At 36.4% G+C, this 21,039-nt stretch overlaps 1 protein-coding gene across 6 annotated transcripts in view; it reads left to right on the forward strand.

The window, feature by feature from the left end:
* Positions 1 to 21,039, forward strand: part of CNKSR2 (connector enhancer of kinase suppressor of Ras 2) — a 317,996-nt gene that overhangs the window by 50,345 nt on the left and 246,612 nt on the right. For all 6 annotated transcript variants that reach the window (XM_002719953.6, XM_002719954.6, XM_008272442.5 and 3 more), the window contains exon 3: positions 9,933 to 10,135. In XM_002719953.6, the coding sequence (XP_002719999.1) occupies positions 9,933 to 10,135 (203 nt within the window). The remainder of the gene's footprint in view (positions 1 to 9,932; positions 10,136 to 21,039) is intronic.

Raw genomic sequence — 21,039 nt, forward strand, 5'->3', positions numbered from 1 at the left:
GTCAATCACTGATGCTTGTGGGCCAATAATTTCACTACAGCCTTGGTTATTTTATTTAAAATGAAGCTAATAAAAATTATCTCGGTATTGTGAAAAGGAAATGAGATAGTGTTTGTGCCTAATTCAATGCATAACACACAATACACATTAAGTAAATGGTTGCTATTATTGGTATGATGATTAATCAAAATTGATAGATAATTAAACACAAGCCAATCCAAGAATCTGTTAATAAATTCAGCACTTTGTTGTTGAATATAAATAAAGTGTGGTTTTTCTGCCTTCTTGAAAAGCCTACTTGGGGAGAGTGATGTACAAAGAATCATAGTATTATAGTGTAATTACTAAAATAAAAGTATGAAATAAATATGGAGACACAGAAGAGAAAATAACTAGCTTTGACTAAGATAGATGAGTTTATGTTATAAAAGAAGTGATACGAAAGCAACCAAATGAAGGATGTGCATGTGTTTGGTAGGTGGGAAAAGAATAGAAGGGCACTCCAGATGGATAACAGAACACACAGGTGCACAGATTAAAGAGCATACAAAATGTGTTTTAAAAATAGTAAGCTATTTGGCATAACAAAAATTTGTGGGAAACAGTGGCAATAAATTAGACTTTAAAAGACAGAATGAGGCCAGACTATAACATGTCTTAACATCATGGTAAGATATTTTTACTTCCTAATGTAAAACTTCCTAATTAGAGAGCCAATCAAGAATGATCAAATTTTGTTTTAAAATGGTAAACTAATGGTAGTGAAAATGGTGAAATGGAGTGAGCATTAACTAAAGACCAGGGGAACAATTAGAAATATTTGAGATATTCTACATAAATAGTGCATATGGCCTGAACTAAGATTGTGCAACAAGAATTGAGAAGATCTATTGAAAATATGAGGTATAAAATAAATGAAGTTTAGAAATATTCCATCTCTTCTAGCTATAGTAATATCATAGTTGATTTTGAAACAATAATGATAGGCAGTAAGAAGAATAGTAAATTTGGGTAGGAATATAAATTAAGTTTGGGATTTGTTGAATTTGAAGTGTTATTGGGTTATCAGGAAAAAGATGCTCATTAGACAGTTGAAATATGAACTTAGTGCTGAGAAATGACAGGAGATATATATTTGGGAATCTAAGGACAAAGGGCTTAAATTGATAGAAAGGATATTACTGGAGAACAGCATATACACGTAAAATATACAAAGAATGCAGCTTTATATTTGGATTAGGAGGAAATAGGTAACTGAAGAGAGGCTTACAGATTGGTCAGAAAAGCATGAGGAAAGAGTTGTCATAAAATCAAAGGGGGAGTATTATTTTTATTAAGGAGCACAAATAATATCATCAAATCCTACTACAAGCTAATGGGATGAGCAAGGAAAAAATACCTAACTAAAAATAGTTTCTAGAAGAATGGAATAGGAAACCAGACTTGTTTAATAGCACCTCTTACTTTCAATGTCATTTACTCAAAGAGCTATTTCTTGATAAAAAATTACTTATTGGAAAGCAGAGTGACAGGGTGAGAGGAGAGAGACAGAGAAAGGGAGAGAGAGATCCATCCATCTTTCTTCCATTACTGATTCACTCCCCAAATGGGCACAGCCAGGTCAGGACCAGGCTGAAGCCAGGAGCTAGGAAATCTGTCTTGGTCTCCCACGTGGGTAGCAGGGGCCCAAATACTTGGGCCATCTTCTGTTGTTTTCCCAGTCACATTAGTTGGAATCTAGGTGGGAAACAGTATGGGATGCTGGTGTTGTAAGCAATGGCTTAACCTATTGCACCAGAGCACAAATCCCAAAGAGACATTTCTTGGTTATTCCCTCATTTTTGCATGGTCTGTAAAATTCCTGCCTCCCTCCATACACCCCAGTGCCGTTCTTTTCCTTACTGGTCATCTGATTTTGTGATTATATATTTATGTGAGTTTATCAAATTAATGTCATTGTCTTTCATTAAACTGTAAGTTATTAGGAAAAATGGCTGTTTTTATCTAACACTTGGTATGTATTACAAATGCCTTGCAATAGTGGGTACTCAGTACTTTTAAAAATGTGGTGATGAAGGAAACCTCACATTTCCCCCATGATCATTGGGAGACTTATCTTTGAGATAATTCAATTCAGGCCAGAATATGTACTTGGAATCTGAATAAGAGAGCAGAAATCATACCTATAGTAAAAGATGATACTCAATGTAAGTAAAGGCCCATAGTGTTTTTAGCATACTAATCTGCAAATTCTGGTCAGAGTAGCCTTGAAGGTGTAATAGATGTTGTCTGGAGATGACCACTTGATCTAACAGTTCCTGGTTGGCCACACCTTTTATAGCAATCATAGTTGTGTGTATCAGAGCTTGAAGTCTAGGATGTTTGTAGGGAGTTTCATAGATGAGTCACTCGTTTACTAGGCTGTCACATTGCCAGCTTGAAGAAGGAAAAAAGACTAATGATTGATGGGGTTATACATAGATAGTCTAGACCAGTAAGCTTTGAATTTTGGCCCATGAAAAAGGCTCTGCTGGCCTCAACCTATTTAAAAGCTTGGTGTCACATAGTATCTTGATCATTTCTATGTTAAAGCCATTGAACTATGGTAAATATCTTCACATGCGGAACTTTAGTTCCTATATGTTTTTGAGTTGAAGCACCATGGTATTGCAATTTGGGTCCTGAATTGTATGGTTGAGCTCTTCTGGAAGTTATACACACACCAGTAAATTCCATTTTTCTACATTTATTCAGCAGTTAATCACATTCTCTAAAATGGTCGAATATTTAGCATCCTTTTTGCCCTTTCCTAATGACCTTGTCTCAGCAAGTCAGAAGTATAAATATCTTCCAGTTTATAACTACATATTTTCTAGTGAATATAAAGTAAATTTCCAAGTAGTGAATTCTGATTTCTGCATGTTATAAAATCAAGAGGTGAGATGCCTTATAGGCAAGGTGAGTTGACTGAATCAGAAGTTGTACTCTTGGGAATGGGGAACAATGTCATCTCTCTCTAATTTCTACTGGTCTTTTTACTTTTTTTTTTAATATATACTGTATTTATTGCTTCTTTCAATTATATATTTATGTTCAGCAAACACTATCACTGTGAATATAAAGATGAAAAAGGCGTAATCTACACTCCTAAAATGTATGTAGTGCATTAAGAAAGACAGCAGTCATTAAAAGACCACATAAATTTAAAGAAAATCCAAGATAAGTACAAAAGGAAATTATGAATACTTCTGAAGGATTTGGGAAATATAGTTGAGATTTACATTAGATCTTGTAGAATGAGTGGATGTTTGTTGGATAAAACAATTGAGAAAAAGTTATCTAGGCAGAAGAAATAGCTGTATAAAGACAATTATAAAGAGTATAGAGGCCGGCGCTGCAGCTCAATAGGCTAATCCTCTGCCTTACGGCGCCAGCACACCAGGTTCTAGTCCTGGTCAGGGCGCCGGATTCTGTCCCGGTTGCTCCTCTTCCAGTCCAGCTCTCTGTTGTGGCCTGGGAGTGCAATGGAGGATGGCCCAAGTGCTTGGGCCCTGCACCCCATGGGAGACCAGGAGAAGCACCTGGCTCCTGCCTTTGGATCAGCACAGTGCGCTGGCCACAGCGGGCCGGCCACGGCAGCCATTGGAGGGTGAAACAACGGCAAAAGGAAGACCTTTCTCTCTGTCTTTCTCTCTCACTGTCCACTCTGCCTGTCAAAAAAAAAAAATGTATAGAGTGCTTAGAAAAAAAGAGTTGTAATTTGGCTGGTGCAGTGTGGGAAATGATAAGAAAGGCAATCCTCATCTTGTATCACATTATGGTTCTTTGGTCTTTCAATTCATGGTGGGCTCCTCAAAGGAAGACAGCTTTGTTAGATTCATAATGTTTTTTCTTCAACTTTATACCCAGTGCTTATAGCACGTGGAAGATGTTAAATTATTGTTATCTTCCTGAATGATACATTCTGCCTTTCTGTAGAGATCTGTATATTTTGTCTCTTGAGTACATAGCCTGTGACTCTGAAGCTTCTGTTCCCAGTGTAGAGGAGACAGAAGAATTACCAAATTGATTTGGTTTGTTTGAAGCTATGTTGTATTCTCATCTGCTGTGTCTTGAAGTTAGTCCTAATGAGGAATAAATTTTTTGATAACTGATGAAAATCAAAGGTTTGTTTGGTCACTTGTTCATTATTCATGTGACATGTATTTACTATGGATTAACTATTTGCTTGTACCATATTATTCTTAAAAGAAGTGATCTGTTTATGATTTTGAAGTTTATTAACTCCTTTATGCTATTATGCTGTTCTTTAGTATGCTTAAATAAGAGCAGAGAATATCAACTGAAATAGTAAAAGCATAAATTAAATGCATGTAGTTTAATGTATAGTTCTCAATTTGTGTTCTAACAAAACACCTTTTCTTTAGAACTATGAGTCATTTATTGCAGTATAAGAATAGTTTTAATTTCATTCTTCATTTTTTTCATATTATAGCCATTTTGCATGAAAACATTGACATTTACAATGGCTAAGATTTGTTTTTTGCAGCATAATCGCTTAGTTTGTTCATCTCAAAATAATTTATTTTCCAAAAATATATTAAAGAAAGCCTTTTAGGACTCACTCAGATTTATGAAGCAAAGTATTATAACCTAAATGCCTGCTACATGATGCATTTAAATTAAGAACTCCAAAATGGCATTGACATTGCAAAGTAAGGTCCTGATTTTTAATACTTCAGTTAATTGCTTAATAAGAATTTCCCAGTAGTAATGAGGTTACAGACAACTTGATTTTATAAAATGTTCAATATGCTCCTTCTTTTCATATATATGCTTTCACATGCACATAATTGGAAAAGATCAGTATGAACTTAGCATCAATTCATTAAGCCTAAACCAGGTATGTTCAATCAGTTCTGAGTCATGTCTCATTCCTAGCACAGATGTTAATGGCCAAGAAGATGCATAAACAGGTATCATATAGGACAAAGAAAGAAACTTAAGTATATTTTATGATTGAAGATTTGTTTTCTTGAGCTAGTTCTTTCTATACCAATAGTAATACCTAGTTATCACGTGAATATCCAGTAAAAAGCAAATCTATAATGAGAAGACTTGCATTCTTTAAAAGTTGAGGCAGTATTTCTCATCTCTTAACCCATACTCCAGAGCAAAATAGTGCTTCATTTACTTGATTCTTTAAATGTCAGGCAAGAAACTATGATTTACTGGTAACTTAGCAAGTCACACAGAAAAATCCACTTTTCATGAAAGAAATAGCAAGAGAGTATCTAGGTTGGCAGTAATTGTTTTTGAGCTACTTAGAATTTTATAAAAATTAGCTTGAGGTGGGCATTGTACTGCACTAGTCTTGAGCTGCCATTTGAGATGTCTGCAGCCTAAATCAGAGTGCCTGAGATCCGATGTCACTTCCACTTCTTAGCTAACTTCCTGCTGATTTGCACCCTGGGAGGCAGACGGTGATAGCCCAAGTACTTGAGTCCCTGCCTCCGACATGGGAGATCCAGATGGGATCCCTGGTTCCTGGTTTCTGTCCGGCTCAGCCCCGAGCGTAGGCCATTATGAGCATTAGGGGAGTGAACCCACCGATCAAAGATGTCTCTCTTCTCTCTCTCTGCCTTCCAAATACATAAACCTTTTCAAAATTATCTTGAGAGGTTGCCTTGTTAAAATAGTAGCATATAATTGCTGTTATATACAGATGAGTTTCTAACCTGTTTTTATATTCATGTAGATATTTTTAAAGTGCTTTTTTATTATCAGTGCAACTAGTTCTGTTTGTTAGCTAAGACAGATTTTAGGAATTTCATTGTCCATTCTCTGTTATGTGTCTTTTCTCCTTGTCACTGCATTCCTCTCTCTTCCCCGCTTTTTGCCTCTGTTCACGTAGGATAATTTTTAGGAGATTTCCAAATCTGTTTAGGATACTTTCTCTGGATATCTTTCCTGGTTTTGTCTAGAAGACTAATTTCTATTTCCTAATTTTTCAGTTGCACTAAAAATAATATTTTAACTTCTTAACTTTTCAAGGCTTTCAAGTACTTTTACTTTGCCTTCAGATTTTTATTTATAAGATTAATATTAGTTTAATATTACTTTTGCATTTTCTAATTATTTAAAATGTTAATATTATATAGAGATAAATAATTTAGACTATTTTTTTTAAACTTTTATTTAATGCATATAATTTTCCAAAGTACGACTTATGGATTACAATGGCTTCCCCCCCATACCGTCCCTCCCACCCACAACCCTCCCCTTTCCCACTCCCTCTCCCCTTCCATTCACATCAAGATTCATTCTCGATTATCTTAATATACAGAAGATCAGCTTAGTATACATTAAGTATGGATTTCAACAGTTTGCTCCCACACATAAACATAAAGTGAAAAATAATAGATGATTTTTTTTAAATGATGATGAAATCAGATCAGACCTATTGTCATGTTTAATCCCAGTGAGAGTCAAGTTGGGAATTGATAATTTTTTTTTTTTTTTTTTTACAGAGGATCAGTTTAGTATGCATTAAGTAAGGATTTCAACAGTTTGCACCCCCATAGAAACACAAAGTGAAATATATTGTTTGAGTACTCGTTATAGCATTAAATCTCGATGTACAGCACATTAAGGATAGAGATCCTACATGAGGAGTAAGTGCACAGTGACTCCTGTTGTTGACTTTACCAATTGACACTCCTGTCTATGGCATCAGTAATCTCCCTATGCTCTAGTCATGAGTTTCCAAGGCTATGGAAGCCCTCTGAGTTCTCCGACTCTTATCTTGTTTAGACAAGGTCATAGTCAAAGTGGAGGTTCTCTCCTCCCTTCAGAGAAAGGTACCTCCTTCTTTGATGACCTGTAATTTAGACTATTTTTTATAGAGTCTGATGACTACAAAGTGAGAGATGTGTTACCAGGTTGATTGATTAGGCTTTGCTGTAATAAACTAATATAATTTGAACTTTTTCTAATAAGTTAATATACTTTGTTTATAAGCAAATATTTCCTCATTAAACCCATTGAAATGGAAAAATGAAAATTAGAATACTTTGTACACTAGAGAAAATTCTTTAACACAGAGAAAAAATTCTGAAAATACTTTTAAGCATTTCAGAAATATTTGCAATTCGATGGCATAGTTATAAATGTTCTTATCTAGAAATTAGAATATCTATAAGAAACTTATAAGAGGAATTCCTTAATATAGTGAAAGCTGGTAAAAGTCTCTCAAATATTTCATAGATCCATGCTCAGATGCAGTGGAGTTTGAAAAAATTTTGCTTTATTTGCATAAGCCAAACCTTTTAACTTCAGAGCATATTACATTTCAAATTCTGCAGTGAGTATTTAATACACTGTGTTTTTAAAAGGCCATCACTCCAAAAAAATGAGTGTTCCTTCAATAAAAATGTAAACTCTCAGCAAAGAACAGACATTTACTATATTAAATCTTTAGTGATAACATAGATAACATATTATTATTTAATGTTTATGCATCAAAACCTTCCTCCTTTTCCTCCTAGTTATCTGATGAATGTCGAGAGAATCCAAAATTTGATATAAAGTAGATATCCTGTGTTGAGCTAGTAATGCAGCTAAATTCATTGTACCATTTGCTTCCCTTTTTCACTCTGTCTTCTGCTTTGCTTCAGTTCTCAACACATTCAGAACGGAAGTAGAATACTGAGGCAGTCCCTCACTGATGGCCTGGTGACTTGTAGTCCCATTCTAAACCATGTCTAGTCTAAGTATTGAGCTTTTAAATAAACCATTAAAAAATAAATCTCTCTGTGCCTCAATTGCTTCAACTGTGAAAGGAGGGTAATTCAAATTCACCCTTTCCGGTCCATATAAACTCTAACATTCTTTGAGATTTATGGATTTTTTAAAATAAGAATCAGCCCTTAAGGCATTCTGATCTGGCTAAAAAGCCCATGAGGAGTATTTCAGGCATGGAAAGCCAAGACACTGTGGCAAAAAATGACCTAAATGAAAGACCTCTATGAATGAGATCCTGGTGGAAAGAAGGGGCCATCAAAGAAGGAGGTACCTTTCTCTGAAGGGAGGAGAGAACTTCCACTTTGATTTTTGCCTTGTCTAAATATGATAGAGTTTGTGAACTCAGGGGGCTTCCATAGCCTTGGCAGCTCATGACAAGAGCCTCGGGTGATTGCTGACGTCATAAATAAGAGTGTCATTTGTTAAATCAACAACAGGAGTCACTGTGCACCTGCTCCCCATGTAGGACCTCTGTCCTTAATGTGTTGTCTATGCGAATTAACGGTAAAATTACTACTCAAATAGTACTCTGTGTGTCTGTGTGGGTACAAACTGTTGAAATCTTTACTTAATATATTGTTCATCTGTATATAAAGATAATTAAAAATTAATCTTAATGAAGAATGGGATGAGAGAGGGAGTAGGAAATGGGATGGTTTGAGGGTGGGAGGGTGGTGATGGGAGGAAGAACCACAATAATCCAAAAGTTGTACTTTTGAAATTTATATTTATTAAATAAAAGTTTTCTATTAAAATAAATAAGATTTTGGATTTTATGACTTTACTTTTAGTTTTACATACAACAGTGTCATGTGTCGCTAAGTAGTTTGATCAAGGTCATCCTTTCTTCAATGGTTTCATATAAGGTCATCTTTTGATGAGTTTAGCCTTTCTATGGGGTGTATTGCAACTCACAGTTTGCTGCTTTAAATTTTTTAATTGTAACATATGAAAATTTCCCAAAATTATTCTAAGGTGGCAAAATGACTTCTTACATTTATTTACATAAGCCCTTTCTGCAACAATGTTTAGATGAAATACTTAGGATGAGTTACTATCTATAACTAGAAATCGAAAACTGAGGGCAAAGGAAAGAAGAAAACAAATATATTTAAAAAGTATCAGTCATATGATTGCTTTGAGTATGCTTCCTGTTTGTGAGATAATACAGCCATAACAAAATTAAAATTATGTTTAGCTTCATAACTTACTTTATAAAAAGGAGAAAGTGTATTCCCCTTAGGAAGCAGAGTTTTTACTTATACACACTCTAAAAGAAACTTGTGAGTCTTTAAGAAGAGGATACAGAAAAAAGGTGGGGGCCAGTGATGTGGATCACTAGGTTAATCTTTGGCCTGCAATGCTGGCATCCCACATGGGTGCCAGTTCTAGTCCTGGCTGCTCCTCTTCTGATTCAACTCTCTGCTAAGGCCTGGGAAGGCAGTGGAAGATAGCCCAAACCCTTGGGCCCCTGCACCCACGTGGGAGACCTGGAGGAAGCTCCTGGCTCCTGGCTCCTGGCTTTGGATTGGCTTAGCTCCAGCCATTGTGGCCATTTGGGGAGTGAAGCAGCAGATGGAAGACCTCTCTCTGTTTCTCTCTCTCACTGTCTGTAACTCTACCTCTCAAATAAATAAATAAAAGTCTTGAAAAGAAAAAAGCTGCATTATGTGCAGTTTATTTCCTGCTTTTTCATATATTTACTTTCCCAACTTTGGGGAAACAGAATTTTTCCTAGTATGAATAGTCATGACTATGTAAATGTTAATCAAATATATAGTAAAAAATGATTGTTTATAATCTCACAAATAAGTGAACTTAGGTTTTGATTCAAAAAATAAACTTTTGAATCCTTATAATCTTGCTGTATTGGGTAGCATACTTACAATGTATAATGCACTTAATATTCCATGTTCTAATTAGTATTTAACCCATTTAGTTATTTCTTTATCCAACTTCTCCCCAATCCTCACTTGATTATAGACCTACTAGTCTAGAAGTCCTACTTTTTCATTTGTAATTCTAACACTAGTTTCATTGCCTGTGCATATTAAAGTACTCAGTAAATATTTTAATGAATTAATAAAATACTGATTTTAATTACATTTATTCTCTCTTTCACAATGTAGAATTATGGCTTGGAGACAGAAAATCTGAAAACCCTTTCTCACAAGTTGAATGCATCTGCCAAAAATCTACAGAATTTTATAACAGGAAGGAGAAGGAGTGGCCATTATGATGGGAGGACCAGCCGAAAATTGCCAAATGACTTTCTGACTTCAGTTGTGGATCTGATTGGAGCAGCCAAGAGTCTACTTGCTTGGTTGGACAGGTATAGTCTTCTATATATTTAATAAATAACTCCTCCTCAGACATAATTTTAAATATATCATTATTTCAACTTTCTTTTTTAGAATGTATAATGTATATAATTTGTGATAAAACAATTTTGTATTGTAAAATAAGTAAGAAAATGAATATATATTTTATAATAAAACAGTAAAAAATCGTAAACATATATGCATTGAACAACTGAAAATATGTGAGGCAAAAACAAGTGATTCTGAGAGGAGATACTGAGAGATCTACAACTATTGGCAACTTTGATCATCTTGCCTCCATATTTGATGCAATGCATAGACAAGAATTTATAATGTACATTGCCTGAACATGATAATCACCTGGACCTGCTGCAGTCCGGTGGACACTCTTCCTGCCCACAGCAGAGCACATGGTGTGTCTAAGTGCCTGCACAGCAGTCTCCAAGAGACACTGTACTGTGGGTCATAAATCCATTCTCAAGGGATTTTAAATAGTAGAAATTATGTAAATAGGAATAATTCAACTAAACTCGAGATGGGTAAAACCAAAAGTGGTATCTAGAAAACCTATGACTGCTTTTGAGTTAAAACATAAACTTTTAAATAAGCCATAAGTTGAAGGAGAAGGCCCAAGGGAGCTTTTGTTTTTTCCCCCAGAAACCTTTTATTGAAGTTATACATATTGAGAAACATTGTGATTCTTTCCACCCTACCTGGCTCGCAGCCACGCTCCTACCAGTTTTCCTCCTCCCTCTCCTATTCCTATTCTTATTTTTACTAAGATCTATTTTCAATTAACTTTATACACATAAGATTAACCCTATACTAAGTAAAGAGTTCAGCAAATAGTATGGAAAAAAAAAACTTCCTCAACAGTTCCATTAAGGGTATTCAAATTTTATTGCATCTCAAAGTGTTAATTTCTCTTCTATAGATTACCTGTTCGGTACTCTATCAGTTACTATAGATCAGAGAGCCATATGGTATTGTCTTTTTGATACTGGTTTATTTCACTAAGGATAATGTTTTCCAGTCGCATCCATTTTTGTAGTGAAAGGATTGGACAAGAAGAATGTAGGGGTATCATCAAATAGCTATAAATCTTTCGTCAAATTTGATATATAACTCAGTAGGCAATGCACATTTAATCTCTGACAACTGTAAAATACCTTTATTGTTTTATAATCAGGATCACCATTTTGGTGTCTTAACAAAATTTATAGTAGTTCTTTGTCTCCTGATTTTTTTTTACTTTTCTTTTTAATTGGTTGTATTTAAATGACCATTGGAATTCTATATACTATTTTATATTTTAAATGAGTAGATAGACAAACACTTTTTTTTTGAGTTTAACTCATTTTCATTTGTTTTAGAACTTAACATGCATAAAAGCTTTCATAATATGAAATAAAAACAGCTTAGGTAAAAATTATATATATTACATATGTAGTTAAAACTGTTTATAAAAAGAACTATATAAGCTTCCTAGGTTTTGAAATGATCTGTAAGGAGCCTAATACATTATAATGGTTAAATAACCAAGATTAAGAATACTGTGGCATAGCGGGTAAAGCCACCACCTAAAGTGCCAGCATCCCATATGGGTGCCAGTGCAAATCCCAGCTACTCTATTTCCCATCCAGCTTTCTGGTATGGCCTGGGAAAGCAGTAGAGCATGACCCAAGTGCTTGGGCCCCTGCACCCACATGAGAGACCTGTAAGAAGCTCCTGTTTCCTGGCTTCAGATCCTCTCAACTCTGACCATTGTGGCCAGTTGAGGGGTAAACTAGCAGATGGAAGACTTTCTCTCTCTCTCTCTCTGCCTTTGCAAATCTGCCTTTTAAATAACTAAATACATCTTTAAAAAAAGAGAATACTATGTATCTCATTAGAAACTCTGATAATGTAAAATTTTACCAGAATTCTTGGATAAATGCCATTAGGATACACACACTCACATACACATCCATCCATATTACATTTTGACATTTTAAAAACAGGAGACTGAATTAAAATTAAATTATTTGTATTTTAATGTAAAAGAATAATTTTGATTTTATATTGTATGAATTTATTAATGTAAGTGCTAATACTAAATCCAAATCTAAATTCTAAGTTGAATATTACTAACTTTTTGGTAACTAATGGACATATTGTTTTGCATTATAATATTACATTTTTTTGAAATATTTATTAACTTGAAAGTCAGAATTACACAAAGAGAGAAGGAGAGGCAGAGAGAAAGAGAGAAGTCTTCCATCTGCTGGTTCACTCCCCAGTTTGCTTCAGCAGCCAGAGCTGCGCCGATCCAAAGCTAGGAGCCAGGAGATTCTTCTGGATCTCCCTCGTGGGTGCAGGAGCCCAAGGACTTGAACCATCTTCTGCTGCTTTCCCAGGCCATAGCAGAGAGCTGGATCAGAAGTGGAGCAGCCGAGACTCGAACCGGCTCCCATATGAGATGCTGGCACTGCAGACAGCAGCTTTACCCTCTACGCCACAGCACCAGCCCCATCATTAAAATTTAAGCCCCATATTATATAATACATTTCAATTGTTTAAAGTAATTGCATTTTAAATATATATATACACATATACACACACACACTCTAAAACTTAATTAGTAGTCAGTAAGTAAAATATGGCTTAGTCCATAAGTAATGTAATACATTTTTTTAAGATTCATATATTTATTTGAAAGACAGAATTACAAAGAAGCAGAAGCAGAGAGAGAAAGAGAGAGTTTTCATGTGCTGGTTCACTCCCAAAAGGGCTGCAGTGGCAGGAGCTGGGCCAATGGAAAGCCGGGAGCTGGAAGCTTTCTCTGGGTCTCCCACATGGGTGCAGGGACCCAAGGACTTGGGCCATCTTCTACTGCTTTCCCAGGCCATAGCAAAGAGCTGGATCGGAAGTGAAACTGGGACGCGAGCTGGCATCCCATATGGGATGCCAGCTCTGCAGGCTGTGGCTTCACCTGCTATGCCACAGCACTGGCCCCAGTACATTTGTTTTGAGAGGATTTAAAGTAATCAGAAAGCTTAAAGAATACATACTTGACTTAGTTATATTTTCTTTCACTGCCAACAACCCTGTAAGTATAAATTTGCTCATCCTGCATATTTGTTATTTTTTAATTCCATTACATTTTCTTTTCATACTAATATCTGATAGGTAGGTAGGTAGGTAGGTAGATAAAGCTAAGAACTTATTGAGTAGGTAGGGCAGTAGATAGAGTGATTATAGAATGTTTTTTACGTCTTAATGACAAATTTGTTTATAAAATCAGACAGATTGCTTCTGCCACTATAGTGATTGCTGAGATTTTATTGTATTTTCGATCTTTATGGTGGCATTATTTTTATAATCTATTAAGATGCTTTTGGTAAATACATATTCAGCTACAAAACACATGGGTACCTGCCTCATACCAAAACACACACAGAGCAATCCAAAAAGTTGATCAGTGGTATTTTGTATTTGTTTCATCAAATGAGACAGAAAGCCTAAAGGAAATCACTTATATCATCTGTTTAGCTTCCATTGATGCAGAGGTTCTCACATGTTTATTTTGTGTTATATTGCAGTGGTCAATTTAATAAAAAATCATTTAACATTTTGATCATGAGGAAAAATAAGTACCTGGAAGGATACAAAAGGAAAACTGTGTGATAACTTCAGAATCTTCTTTTGAGGGGCAGCCATTGTGGTTCAGTGCGTTAAGCCACCTCTTATGACATATGTATTCCTTATTGTAGTGTCTAGTTCAAGTCCTGGCTACTCAGCTTCTGATAAAGCTTCCTACTTATGTGCATGGGAGGCAGCAGGTGGTGGATCAAGTACTGGGATTCCTGCCACCCGTGTGAGACACATAGCTGGAGTTCCAGGCTCCTGGCTTTGGCCCACCCCTAGCTGTTGCAGTCATTTGGGGAGTGAACCAGAAGATGGAAGATGTCTCAGTCTCTGCCTCTCTCAGTCTCATTCTGCTTTTCAAATAAATAAACATTAAAAGGATCTGATGAGGCCTTTGTAAATCCAAAAAAGAAATTGAAGTTTCTTTTTGAAGATCTTTTGTAGAGAAATTCAGCTTTAGACTGACTTGCCTTAGTGATAATGCTTTATCAGCTTAAATTTGCTTGGGAAAAAAGCAGAAAAAGAAAAAAAAAGATTCTATTCCATGTTTATGCATTTGGACACTTTGCTGAAGACAGTAGAGATCTCATTAGGGTCATTGTTCATATCTGTGAATGTTTTAGATCACTTGGGCTATAGTGTTGGAGAAGATTAAAGAAGGGTAGAAGAGAAGCCAATTAGGCTCTTTTAGGAATTAATTATGCTGCAAATATTGGTAGTTATTCTGATGCTTAGCTTTGATGATGGTAATGTCTGTTGGGCACTAATACCTCCAGATGCACTCATTTAGTCAAAAACAACTCTAGAAAGACTGCCTTCGTTTTACAAATAGGAAAACTAGGACTTTGGGCGGTTAAGATCACCCCGGTTAGAATGACTCACATGCAGAAATCTACCAACAACAGATGCTGGCGAGGATGTGGGGAAAAAGGGACACTAACCCACTGTTGGTGGGGATGCAAACTGGTCAAGCCACTATGGAAGTCAGTATGGAGATTCCTCAGAAACCTGAATATAACCCTACCGTTCGACCCAGCCATCCCACTCCTTGGAATTTACCCAAAGGAATTCAAATTGGCAAACAAAACAGCGGTCTGCACCCTAATGTTTATTGCAGCTCAATTCACAATAGCCAAGACCTGGAACCAACCTAAATGCCCATCAACGGTAGACTGGATAAAGAAATTATGGGATATGTACTCTTTAGAATACTATACCGCAGTAAGAAACAACGAAATCCAGTCATTTGCAACAAAATGGAGGAATCTGGAACACATCATGCTGAGTGAAATAAGCCAGTCCCAAAGGGACAAATACCATATGTTCTCCCTGATCGGTGACAACTGACTGAACACCAAAAAGGAAACCTGTTGAAGTGAAATGGACACTATGGGAAACGGTGACTTGATCAGCATAGCCCTGACTGTTAATGAACAACTTAATACATTATCCCTCTTAGTAGTTTTTTGTCTGTTCTACTTAATATGACTGGTTTAATTCTGTAATTAATACACAGTTATTCTTAAGTGTTGAAATTTAACTGAAATGTGATCCCTGTTAAACATAACAGTGAGAATAAGAGAGGGAAGAGATGTATAATTTGGGACATGCTCAAGCTGACTTGCCCCAAATGGTAGAGTTAGAAACATACCAGGGGACTCCAATTTAATCCCATCAAGGTGGCATGTACCAATGCCATCTCACCAGTCCAAGTGATCAATTTCAGTTCACAATTGATCATAATGAAAGGACTAAGAGTCAAAGGAAGGACATAAACAAGTCTAGTACCTGCTAATACTAACCGATAGAATAAATAAAGGGGAGAGTGATCCAACATGGGAAGCGAGATACTCAGCAGACTCATAGAATGGCAGATGTCCTAAACAGCACTCTGGCCTCAGAATCAGCCCAAAAGGCATTCGGATCTGGCTGAAAAGCCCATGAGAGTATTTCAGGCATGGAAAGCCAAGACACTCTGGAAAAAAAAAAAAAACAACCCTAAATGAATGATCTCTGTGAGTGAGATCCCAGTGGAAAGAACAGGTCTTCAAAGAAGGAGGTACCTTTCTCTGAAGGGAGGAGAGAACCTCCACTTTGACTATGACCTTGTCTAAACAAGATAAGAGTCGGTGAACTCAGAGGGCTTCCATAGCCTTGAAAACTCATGACTGGTGCATAGGGAGATTACTGATGCCATAGACAGGAGTGTCAATTGGTAAAGTCAACAACAGGAGTCGCTGTGCACTTACTCCTCATGTAGGATCTCTGTCCTTAATGTGCTGTGCATTGAGATTTAATGCTATAACGAGTACTCAAACAGTATATTTCGCTTTGTGTTTCTATGGGGGTGCAAACTGTTGAAATCTTTACTTAATGCATACTAAACTGATCCTCTGTAAAAAAAAAAGAAGAAGAAATTATGAATTCCCAACTTGACTCTCACTGGGATTAAACATGACAATAGGTCTGATCTGATTTCATCATCATTTAAAAAAAATCATCTATTATTTTTCACTTTATGTTTATGTGTGGGAGCAAACTGTTGAAATCTTTACTTAATGTATACTAAGCTGATCTTCTGTATATTAAGATAATCGAAAATGAATCTTGATGTGAATGGAAGGGGAGAGGGAGTGGGAAAGGGGAGGGTTGTGGGTGGGAGGGACGGTATGGGGGGGAAGCCATTGTAATCCATAATTCGTACTTTGGAAATTTATATTCATTAAATAAAAGTTTAAAAAATAAAAAAAACCAAATGGCAAGTGAATGGTGGAATCAGGATTCAGTCCTTACATTCTGACGTTAGAGCTCATACTCTCCAGTGCTGTTTATTGAGATTTTTAATTAGTGAAGCTGCAGTGAGCATGGAAGAATTTTAGAGTTACTTATGCCCATATTTATGTCTTGGTGACAGGTAAGATCTAAATATTAAGAGAAAGGGAGACATCTGGAATGAATAAGAGATATTTGACTTGGCTGAACAAGCAGATGGTAGTACCCTTAACAAAATAGGAGATCTAAGGAAAGTTTTAGAACAGATTTCTCTTATCTTGCTCTATTTTGACACTTCAACCCTCATTTTGTATAATTTACTTATGTATTATATTTATTGTTTTCATCTGCATGTGCTTTATGTACCATATACTTCAAGACAACAAGGATTTTTCATCAACTTTGTTAACTAACACCGCAGTTATCTAGGCAACTTCTTTACCTATAGTAGCTGCGCAATAAATATTTTTGAGTGAATGGAGGTAAATGGGTTAAGGAATGAGCCCTCAGAACACCAGCAATTGAAGGTTCATTAGAAGAAGTTAAGCTTTTCAGGGGAAAAATAAAAAAGTCACAACGGAGAGGTAGGAAGAAAATAGTTGAAAGTGGGGTCCTGCAAGCAAGGGAGTAAAGAGTTTTAAGGAAAAAAGGATGTGTTCCATAGGGGCAGATGCTTCTGAGAGATTATATAGGGTAATAGCTGAAACTATGGGGTAGATTGGGGAAATTTAGGTATATGTGTCTTCGGTTGGTTGGAAGGTAAATGTGAGCATTCTTTGAGGGAAAAAAAATCTTTTTTTTGAAATGATTTGTAGTTCAGGGTAGTTTTATATAATATTAACTTATATTTCTTACAGACTTTCAATCTTTTAGGGAAATGGAAAAGAAGAAAGGTAAATGATGAGTGCTACTAATGTATTTGTGAGCTTGGCTTTATTTCCTCTTCTACCATGAGCTGTATGAATAACCTAACTGCTGCTTGGTTCATATAAATTTCAGAAGGTCCTGAGATCAATTTAAATCTAACAGGTTTTTATCTGTAGCTCTGCTGGATGAAATGTGTAGATTGTTTGTTTTCCTGACAAGTAGGCCGTAGTTTAGCTAGATATTGTTAATAGATGTGTGTTTTAGTTACATTGGTATTACTTTCAAGGAAAAAGAAATTTTGTTTAGACAGCATCAAGAAGTACAAGTCAACATTCCACATGTTTCATTGTGTCCTACAAACTTTATACATGGAGCAAAACAATTAATCAAATGCTAGAAAAGTGAAAAATCAGGATTTTCCATGGCAGTTATTGTGAGTCCTTGTCAACATGTGTGATAACATAGTATAAAAGAAGAGTGAGTTGAGAAATGGTTGAGTCTCAGCTGTATGTCTAGGCCTTGGTAACTTGAACCTTAACCTCTAGTTTTATTTTATTTTTGAGTAAGTATACATGACCTGCAGAATAAGAACTGAATTTCTTTTTTCTTTTAAAGATTCGTTTATTTATTTGAAAGGTGGAATTATACAGCAAGAAGGAGAAAGAGAGAAGACCTGAATTTAGCACCAGTATTCTATAATTTATCAACTTTTATTGCCAAAATTGCATTAGTAATACTTCCAACTTATTTTGCTTTATATACTATCAGAAGATAAACACTGAGAAATTTTGTGACTTTTAAAATCGTGATTTAAGTTCCTACTTTAAATAAATTTAGTTAGTATTTTCATTTGTTTCATCTTAATTTACAAAGCAAATTGTTCTGTAGTTAGATTGCTTTATGTAGGGTAAGATTGTGTCTTGTCTTTATTTTTGTATGCTTTTGAATAACTTACAACTTAAAATACTTATAAAAGTTCCATAGAAATAATATTGACCATAAATTGATAGTATTTTGGCTTGTCATAGCTTTGCTTGAAATTTGGGGCTTTTTTTTTAAAGATTTATTTATTTGAAAAGCAGAGTTACAGACAGGCAGAGGCAGAGCATAAGCGAGAGAGAGAGAGAGAGAGAGAGAGAGAGGTCTTCCATCTGCTGGTTCACTCTCCAGATGGCTGCAGCGGCTGGATCTGCGCCATCCGAAGCCAGGAACCAGAAGCTTCTTCCAGGTCTCTCATGCGAGTACTTGGGCCATCTTCACTGCTTTCCCCGGCTATAGCAGAGAGCGGGATCAGAATTGGAGCAGCTAGGACTTGAATCAGCATCCATATGGGATGCCGACACTGTAAGCGGTAGCTTTACTCACTATGCCATAGCACCAGCCCCTGAATTTGGGGGCTTTAAAATGGCCACTGCAGGGGTGGGCATTTGGCCTGCTTGTCAACTTCAGTTAGGATATGTCATATATCAGAGTCCCTGGATTCAAATCCTAGCTGCAGTTCCCAGTTCCAACTTGCTGCTAGTGTAGGTCATAGAAGATAGCAGTTGATGGCTCAAGTGGTTAGGTCTTTGCCACGCACATTGGAGACCTAGATTGAATTCCCAACCCTTGGCTTTGGCTTAGCCCTGTCTTGGCCATTGCAGACATTTGGGGAGTGGTCCAGAGGGTGGTAGTATTTTCTTTCTCTGCCTCTCAAAAGAAAATGGCCGTTGCAATTGAATATTGCCAAGCCCTTGATTTTTTTTTTTTTTTTTTTTTTTTTTTTTTTTGGCCAGGCAGAGTTAGACACTGAGAGAGAGACACAGAGAGAGAGACAGAGAAAGGTCTTCCTTCTGTTGGTTCACCCAAATGGCTGTTATGGCCGGCGCGCTGCGCCTATCCAGAGCCAGGAGCCAGGTGCTTCCTCCTGGTCTCCCATGCGGGTGCAGGGCCCAAGCACTTGGGCCATCCTCCACTGCCTTCCCGGGCCACAGCAGAGAGCTGGACTGCAAGAGGAACAACCGGGACAGAATCCAGCGCCCCAACTAGGACTAGAACCCAGGGTGCCGGTGCTGCAGGTAGAGGATTGGCCTAGTGAGCCGTGGTGCTGGTAGGTTATTTTGATTTTTAACAACAGGCTTCGTTTTTAAGCAGGAATAGGGTTTTTTAATGTCAAGAAATTATATTTTGGAGCAAACTTGCATACATAGCAGTATGATTTGAGTTTATTTCAATTATTATTTCAAGTGATTAGAAGGGAGAGAGAGGAAAGAGTAGGTGAAAATCTTATTTCATTCTGGATACTATAATAGCTGCTTTATAGCATATATCAATTCATTGAATACTTTTTTTTTTATTTTTTTTTAACTTTTATTTAATGAATATAAATTTCCAAAGTACGAATTATGGATTACAATGGCTTCCCCCCCCATATCATCTCTCCCACCCGCATCCCTCCCCTTTCCCACTCCCTCTCCCCTTCCATTCACATGAGGATTCATTTTCGATTCTCTTTATATACAGAAGATCAGTTTAGCATACATTAAGTAAAGATTTCAACAGTTTGCTCCCACACAAACATAAAGTGAAAAATAATAGATGATTTTTTTTAAATGATGATGAAATCAGATCAGACCTATTGTCATGTTTAATCCCAGTGAGAGTCAAGTTGGGAATTCATAATTTCTTCTTCTTCTTTTTTTTTAACAGAAGATCAGTTTAGTATACATTAACTAAAGATTTCAACAGTTTGCACCCCCATAGAAACACAAAGCGAAATATACTGTTTGAGTACTCGTTATAGCATTAAGTCTCAATGTACAGCACATTAAGGACAGAGATCCTACATGAGGAGTAAGTGCACAGCGACTCCTGTTGTTGACTTTACCAATTGACACTCCTGTCTATGGCATCAGTAATCTCCCTATGCACCAGTCATGAGTTTTCAAGGCTATGGAAGCCTTTTGAGTTCACCGACTCTTATCTTGTTTAGACAAGGTCATAGTCAAAGTGGAGGTTCTCTCCTCCCTTCAGAGAAAGGTACCTCCTTCTTTGAAGACCTGTTCTTTCCACTGGGATCTCACTCACAGAGATCATTCATTTAGGGTTGTTTTTTTTTTTTTTCCAGAGTGTCTTGGCTTTCCATGCCTGAAATACTCTCATGGGCTTTTCAGCCAGATCCGAATACCTTTTGGGCTGATTCTGAGGCCAGAGTGCTGTTTAGGACATCTGCCATTCTATGAGTCTGCTGAGTATCTCGCTTCCCATGTTGGATCACTCTCCCCTTTATTTATTCTATCGGTTAGTATTAGCAGGTACTAGACTTGTTTATGTCCTTCCTTTGACTCTTAGTCCTTTCATTATGATCAATTGTGAGCTGAAATTGATCACTTGGACTGGTGAGATGGCATTGGTACATGCCACCTTGATGGGATTAAATTGGAGTCCCCTGGTATGTTTCTAACTCTACCATTTGGGGCAAGTCAGCTTGAGCATGTCCCGAATTGTACATCTCTTCCCTCTCTTATCCCCACTCTTATGTTTAACAGGGATCACATTTCAGTTAATTTTCAACACTTAAGAATAACTGTGTATTAATTACAGAATTAAACCAGTCATATTAAGTAGAACAGACAAAAAACTACTAAGAGGGATAATGTATTAAGTTGTT

Source organism: Oryctolagus cuniculus, chromosome X (assembly GCF_051225735.1).
Source record: "Oryctolagus cuniculus isolate XC-2025 breed Fujian yellow rabbit chromosome X, ASM5122573v1, whole genome shotgun sequence".
Lineage (NCBI taxonomy): Eukaryota > Metazoa > Chordata > Mammalia > Lagomorpha > Leporidae > Oryctolagus > Oryctolagus cuniculus.